Raw genomic sequence first — 7,433 nt, forward strand, 5'->3', positions numbered from 1 at the left:
CACGCAGCAACAAAAATTTCTCACAGAGCTCAAGCAATAGCATCAGTTGCAAGTAGATGGCATGCCATGATGTCTTGTTCGTCTACAGATTCAACTCAGATAAGGACTTCTCCTAGTGGAGTTCACTTGGAGGCCACCACGAATCCACCGCTCTCCTTTCCAATATCCCGTTCAGAAAGTGATGTGGAATCAATGGATCACTATATGAGGATGCCTGCTCCTAACCACTTTCCTTCTTACATGTCCATGTCCTCCTACCACAAAAGACAAGCTTTCGGTGAGTATTGTTTCGCCCTCTTTTTACTTTTTATCATTTTCACCAAACTTGAAATGGTGATAGCTGATTAGATGATTGTTGCAGTGTTGTATTTGCAGATGAATCCAGGTGGGATAACTATATTTGGGTGGACAGTAGACAGGCATTTGATAAACACAATATTCTTCATTGAGCTTTCTCTGGTTACCTTTGTTCTTGGTAAAACTGTAGTTTTCGGTACCGAATGACAAGAAAAGGTCTTTTTACTCTTTGCCATATAGAGTGATTTCTTAAATTGATTTGGAGATGATACTTTTGCATGAGCGTCTCTTAATTTGATATCTTTCTCTTAAAGAGTGACACAGCTATATTGACAAGGCTTGGTTTGTTCTCTTTCTCTTATCTCTCTTTTCTTTCATAGATCTTTTAGTTTGTACTTTGTACCATAAACCAAAAATTATAATCCTTGGTCTGTGTCTTGCCACTAAATATTTGATAAAACCTCTGTTACACGATCTCACTGAGTAATTTTGGGCATAACGAATATACCACAACGCACGGTCCAGACTTTGGACCAGTTCTTTAAAAGCAATTGAAGACTGCCCGTGGTCCAGACTTTGGACCAGTTCTTTAAGAGCAATTGGAGACTGACCACTTCGGAAGAGTTTGTTCTGCAAATACTTGGTTATGCATCGATAGTAGAATGTCAAAATCATTGAATGTGTATGCTCATGCACAAATGCATGATAAAACTTTGAAGGATGCAAGAGCTTGGTTGATTTAAGATAACTCCTATCACAAATCACTTGTTATCACTTCCGAGCATATGCTACTATTAAGATTGAGACAAACATTACTTCAACATTGTTACGGAAAACCTAACAAATGGTTTCTAGCACGTTGCAGTCAATCAGCAAACTGCAAAGAAAGTGGGGCTAAAGTTTATTTCAGAGATCTTAGGATAGCTAATCCCGGCCGATAGTCCCCAGGATTTACTAAAATTGCTTTCATGAACTCCTAGGCAATCAAAGTAGAAAAAGGAATCTGCAGAAAATTGCTAACCCTACAAACCAGAAACTATAACACTTGTAGTTACAGAGCAACCATCTTATCTCAGAGAACCATATATCCGAGGTTTTAGTGGAATACAAAAAAGATCAAGTTCAACCCTACAAGCATCAGGACTATACATTACCTCGCAGAGATGTATCAGCAATCGCGTCAATTCTTCTTCAAGACAAGAAGAGTCTCACCTCCACTTCAACACCAGTGTTTCTTGCAAACACAATGTCAATATTATATATACTAATAAAAACATGGCAGATAAAGAGAATTGTCGGGGAAAAAGAATAGGTTCTCCCTCATAGTAGTCAACAAAAGGTCACTTTTCAATAACACTATGCTACATACATAAGTTTCAGTAGGAAATGAGTTTTTATTATCATGCCACACCTTACAGAACAAGCACTGTCAGAAAGCCATAGCACTACTAACTGACCAGCCTAGCTTGTGAACACATTAAACCTGCAAGGATTCTCTGTGGCGATAGGAGGAAAATCACCTTCACAAATCACCATGGACCCTCAAAGTGAGTAAAGAAAGCATAAATGATATTCTGAGATACAAATGTTCCAACCTCCGCTTAAGCAGTAGCCCTCGCCTAAATTGTGGTTGAGAGTATCAAGGTTGTATTCCAAATGCTATCTTCAACAGGTGCGCAACACTTCAGCCAAACAGACCACCAGACCCAAGTTCGGTTTGTGTTAATTCCTTCCTACGTTGCTCTTCCAAAGGATCAGGGCTCTTTACCATTCTCCTCCCACGCCTTGGCACAAAAGAAGAAGTTAGAGACAGAACTAAAGTCAACCAGTGGTCATTTCAGTTTAGATAGATCTCAGTACCTGTCTTGGGCATGTTGAGCAGGGAAAGTAGGCATAAAATCTTTCGATTTTGGCAGAGGGACTTCACGGAACCAATCATGCTTTAGAGCTTCATCAACAGTTATTCTCTACAAAAAAGCACCACAGATACAAAGTCAAGGAACAATTAAGGTGCATACTGGATTAACATGCATGCAACAGATATATATTTCTTATTACCCTCTCAGGATCATACGTTAGGAGCTTGTTCAGCAGGTCAAACCCAGCATCGGACAGAACTGGGGCGCCAGTGAATGAAGTGGCTGGGAATTTCTTACGTAATAGGTTATACCTAAAAGAACAGTTCATCAGTGAGAAGAACGACATAACAACTACGACAATCCACTAATAAGCAAGAAAGCCAGACCATATAACCTAAAGCTACAAAGCCTGGGAACAATATCAGAGACTTTAAGCAAATTTTTACTAAGGTTATTTTTAGTAATCCACTAATAAGCCAGATAGCCATACTACATCACCCAAAGCTAGAAAGCCTGGGAACAATATTAGAGACTTTAAGCACATTTTAACTAAGGATATCCTTGCATTAAAACTGAAAATTACAAGGAATTATAAATACTTACTGATGCTTGACAAAGTTGATCTTGACTCCAGGCAGCTTGGAGAACCCAGGCCAAATGGTTTCATTGGGAGTACCAAGGATTCTGAAAATCTGTAAATTAAAAGAAGCAGTAATTAATTTATAAGCTGTATGTAGTCCGAGGATGGGTGGAGGTCCAAATCAAAACCCATGTTTAAAATACCTTGTCAAGTTGATCAAACTCCGTTTTCCCATTGAACAATGGCGCCTTCGATAATAGTTCTGCCATGATACAGCCTAGTGACCACATGTCAATGGCCGTAGAATATTGTTTGGCTCCCAAGAGAAGTTCAGGTGCCCTGGAAAAACAAATGCAGTCGTTGGGCTTGGTCCTGGAGGAAGTGATTATTGCTAAAACAAGAAGGGATAGTCAACACAAGGAATAAAACAAGTCAAGAAAGTTGAAGCACATATATTTCCTAATGTGCCATTCTAAGTGATGTCCAAGCAAATACCGCAAATGCTTTAAGTATTTCATGGCTAAGCTGGCATATTATGGAGACTATTCTGAAAGAGGAAAGGTAATGATACAAGTCAGCCACAACACTCAAGTTTGTGGTGCCATTGGAAAAAAAATATCAGATACCATGGAACGTCATTTAGACACAAGACTTTAAAAATCATTGATCCTAAGGTGCAGGAATAGAAACGGTTGAACGGTGTAGTACAGCTATACCAGAAAGAAGACGTGGCACCTGAGGTTATACTAAATTACTAACAATGGCCAAAAATACAAGAACGTCCACCAGAATTCAAATTACAAACTAGAATAGAGTAAAACAAATTTTACCTGTACCAAAGCGTAACAACCAGATGAGTATACGGCTTCAGCGGGCTGCCATATTGCCGAGCCAAACCAAAGTCACATATCTTCAACTCACCCCGATTGTTTAAAAGCAGGTTAGATGTTTTCAAATCTCGATGAAGCACCCAGTTGTCGTGAAGATACTTGACGCCCTCTAAAAGTTGAAGCATTAAGCATTTAACTTCACTCTGACTGAAACGCTGCTTCATTGAATCCATCAATGCTTTAAGATCATGCTCCATGTATTCCATCACCATAAAAATGCTATCAAGACTACTACCCACGACCACCTCTTTAACATCCACTATTGATGGATGATGAAACGAAAGAAGTATATTAATCTCCCTTAGAGAAGTCAATGGAAAGCCTTCTCTTTCTTTTTCCATTTTCACCTTCTTCAATGCCACTATATCGCCTGTCTTCTTATCCTTTGCTCTATAAACAACACCATAAGTACCTTCATCTATCTTATTTAATCTCTCAAATTCATCAACACTTCTACAACCCTGGAGCATGTTTATACTTCTCAGTGGGATACTGGCAGGTTCAGGTGTCTCATGCCGAACATATTCATCATCCGAATCTGTTTCACTAAGGCTGTAACTAGAGTTTCCTCTTCTGTGTTCCTCCTCATCTATATCCATCTTGGCACCCTTAACAGCATCCTTCTCCTTAAAATCATCTCTACTTTTTGGCAAAGAATGGTGCCCCCTTTCATCGGAATCAGATGATCTATAACCTTCTCTCACTAACTCCCCGACCTCAGGTGTTTGAGACTTATTGCGCAATCTCCCCTGCACGGGAAATGGCTTTTTGCTCCTTTTCTTTGCCCCCACTTCTTCTACTACTTCACCTTCATCATTTGGAGAACTGTTGCCAGCTGCCCACCTAGAGGATGATATATGCCTGGTTGGCATGTTTTCCTCCTCTTCCAGGTGTGCCGCATCCTCTTGTTTGCCATCCTGCCCAGCATTTGATGATTGTTCTACCATACACAAAGAAGACATCTCTACCGAAGGTGATAAAGCAGGCACAGAAACCGCAGAATCACTAACTTGCACGGGATCTTGATGCATATTACTCTTTGCAGGTGAAAATGGAGAATTGTCATCACATCCGACCCTAAGTGACTGGCTTGACCTCTTGATTAGTGGTGGTGGGGGAGGAGGAGGAGTGACCTCAACAGGTTTTTCATTTCTGCTCAAATTACTTCTTTCATGGTCATCTCTGTCCCATATTATTGGTGAAAACTTTCTCTTCTTTTCAACAGGGCTTTGAGCTGTATTCTCTACCTGCTTCACAACACCATTATTTTTCACCAGTGATTCAGATTCAATCAAATCATCCGACCCACTCTCACTAGAGAGCTCACCTGGTTCCCTATCCACAGACCTAGCTGAAAACCCACATCTTTTAGGACCACGATCCATAAAGACTTCCCTAATACCTGGATTGCTCTTCGATAAGCGAGACCCACTATTAACTATTCCTCTCTCTTTCTGTCTAGCTCCGGACCTAATCATATCTCTATCTTTACCGCTATCCCCGTGTCTTGGATTACTAACCCGTCCCTTTTCATTATCAAGAGTACCGTTCCTAACATGGTCATAATCCTCATTAGAGTAAGCACTATCCCGCCTGGAAAATCTAGAATTCGATTCCTGGTCTCTCAGTTCATGGTCAGGATATCTTACACTCCTCCCAGCCGCCATTTAGTCAATTCCAATCTTAACTAGGGTAAAAAAAAAAACCCCAAATCCTAATTTGGCGAACTCTTAAATCTGCTTCTAGCTAACTAGCCGTGTTCAAAATCAGAATAGCAGAGACTAAACCTCGAGGTTTCTCAGAAATAAGAAAACCGAATTACGCACCGAACAAAGAGCTCCTCGTGATCAAATCGCTTGAAATTGAAGCAGAACTTGTGATCTGAATTAGCGAAACCCTAGAAATCGAAATCGAGGCCCGAGGAAGAAGATGATGAAACGAGAAGAAAACTCAGAATTTTGAAAGTGAATTCGATTGGTAAAGAGTTCGCGAAGTTCCGATTGGGATATTATAGCTTACCGTCGAGAAGGAACAAAACGAACGAACAATGGCGGAGAGAGAAAGAGAAGAGCGTCCCTCGTCGTGGAGAGCTAAAAAAAAACAAAAAAAAAAAAAAAGGACGTAATCGGTAAAACTAGTTTCCGATTTTTAGGTCTCTCTAGATTGTTTTTTCTTTTTTGTATATTTTCCCCCTCCATTTTAGTTGTTTTGCCAAAAGAAGCCCCTAATTTTTTTAATTAATAAATGTGTTTCTTATTATTTTATTTCTAAACATATTTCAAACTTTCGTAACAATACTAAAGAGAATGTGTTAGAAATACTATAACATTTTTCAAAAATATCCTTTTTTTTTGAACATTTTCATTTATACTCTTTTTTACATAATTTACAATATGTTTAATTAATTTTTAGGTTTGGGTTCTCTATTTTACATTTATGATATAGTTTTGAAAGATAAAGGTTTAGTATTTCGAGTATAGGGTTTAGAGTTTAGTTGTTTTACACATAGAAAGGGGTATTTTTGAAAATGGACAACATAAAAGTGTATTTTTAAAAAATGAAATAGAAAAATGTATTTTTGAAAATTCCCCTTTTTAAAATTCTACCAAAATAATCTTATTACTAGGAGATATCTCGTGCTTAAAGAACGGGTCAACATTTTTAAAAAGAATTATAATATAATATTAAAAATTATTTTGTTTGAAATAGTATTTACTTTTAATTGTTCTATAAATCTATAGATGTCTTTTTAATACTAATTATTTTAAAATATTTTAGTATTTTATTTTTTGATCTATATTACAGTTTTATATTTTTTGTTTGTTGTATTTGCATCAATATTTTGTGAAATATGAAGTAGTAATTATAATATGATAATTGTGAGCAAATAAAATTTATTAATTTATCAACTATATAAGTTTAGTTTTACCAAAATATCAGTTTTTGAAATTCTGATTGATTTATATTTTTTTAAAAAATATATAGTAATTTTTGTCCATAATTTTATTAGAGAGAGAAAATAATTTTTTAAACTAATAATTATCTGTATTTTTAAAAAATCTTAGCTGTTATTTTTTTTTTCAAGTAAAATTAGTTTTGATTTGAATAGATTTTGTTTTTACTTTTCTAGATTTTTTTTATTTTGATCTGTCAGCGTTTTTTATTTTTAATTAATTATATTTATTTAATTAACTAATTAATCTTAATTAATTTTTCTAATGACAATTAAATGTAATTTTTTACACATTCTAAAGTTAGTTTCATATTTGTACTTCTCAATTAATATAGTAGGATATAAAGTTGGATTTTGAAAGTTAGTCATTAACAAAATTTTGACATGAATCAAGTGTATATCAATTTGAGATTTTGACATCTGTAAAAGTTAATATTTAATACGAGGGATTTGAGATTACAACAAAAACAAAATATTTTGTTTTAAACAATATTAATAATGTAGAAAGATAATTACCAAAAAAATTACAAAAATTAAAAGTTTTTTTAAATAACTATAAGGAGATTATATATATATATATATGTTTCAGAAAATTCAAAATATAACATTATTTACTTATTTTTAATTTTAAGTTATTAATTCTACAAAAAATAGAAATGGGATTAAGGAAAATATACAGTTAATTATTAATTCTAAATTTTGTAAATACTCACTTCTATATAAACATAGATTGTCTCATACTTTTCTTCTGACAAAATAATTTATTCAAAAATATTGCTTTCAACTTTGTTCTATTGGTAAAACCTTTTTAATGGAAAAATAAATTTTTCATATTTTTTAAACCAAAATTTTCT

The 7,433-nt window shown here is 35.5% G+C and overlaps 2 protein-coding genes across 7 annotated transcripts in view; one reads left to right on the forward strand and one right to left on the reverse strand.

Annotated features, from left to right (window-relative positions):
* LOC104701362 overlaps window positions 1-745 on the forward strand; it is a 3,725-nt gene extending 2,980 nt beyond the window's left edge. Inside the window, exons 4-5 of the mRNA XM_010417034.2 lie at window positions 57-277; window positions 362-745. Of these exons, the coding sequence (XP_010415336.1) occupies window positions 57-277; window positions 362-504 (364 nt within the window). The 3' untranslated portion in view covers window positions 505-745. The remainder of the gene's footprint in view (window positions 1-56; window positions 278-361) is intronic.
* On the reverse strand, window positions 1,017-5,754 carry LOC104701361 (cyclin-dependent kinase G-2). Of its 6 annotated transcripts, XR_002032748.1 has the most exons (8): window positions 3,567-5,293; window positions 2,940-3,075; window positions 2,760-2,848; window positions 2,356-2,467; window positions 2,158-2,264; window positions 1,893-2,081; window positions 1,709-1,780; window positions 1,017-1,531 (listed from the first exon to the last, which is right to left on the reverse strand). XR_002032748.1 is itself a non-coding variant. In XM_010417032.2 (7 exons), exons 2-7 carry the CDS (start codon window positions 5,291-5,293, stop codon window positions 1,982-1,984), a joined length of 2,271 nt encoding a protein of 756 aa, XP_010415334.1. In that variant the 5' UTR covers window positions 5,294-5,523; window positions 5,646-5,754; the 3' UTR covers window positions 1,590-1,981. The 6 variants fall into 6 exon arrangements, 1 of the variants encoding a protein (XP_010415334.1); XR_753806.2 differs by having other exon boundaries at window positions 1,709-2,081; XR_002032747.1 differs by lacking the exon at window positions 1,017-1,531 and having other exon boundaries at window positions 1,590-1,780.

Source organism: Camelina sativa, chromosome 7, assembly GCF_000633955.1.
Source record: "Camelina sativa cultivar DH55 chromosome 7, Cs, whole genome shotgun sequence".
NCBI lineage: Eukaryota > Viridiplantae > Streptophyta > Magnoliopsida > Brassicales > Brassicaceae > Camelina > Camelina sativa.

Bases quoted from the DNA above. Each gene is read 5' to 3' on its own strand.
- LOC104701361 (XM_010417032.2), bottom strand. From the start codon at position 5,293: ATGGCGGCTGGGAGGAGTGTAAGATATCCTGACCATGAACTGAGAGAC. The intron at 3,076-3,566 runs GTAAAATTTGTT...TTGTTTTTCCAG, and splicing joins GTTGTTACGCTTTGGTACAG to GGCACCTGAACTTCTCTTGG. The intron at 2,468-2,759 runs GTAAGTATTTAT...CTGTTCTTTTAG, and splicing joins ATCAACTTTGTCAAGCATCA to GTATAACCTATTACGTAAGA.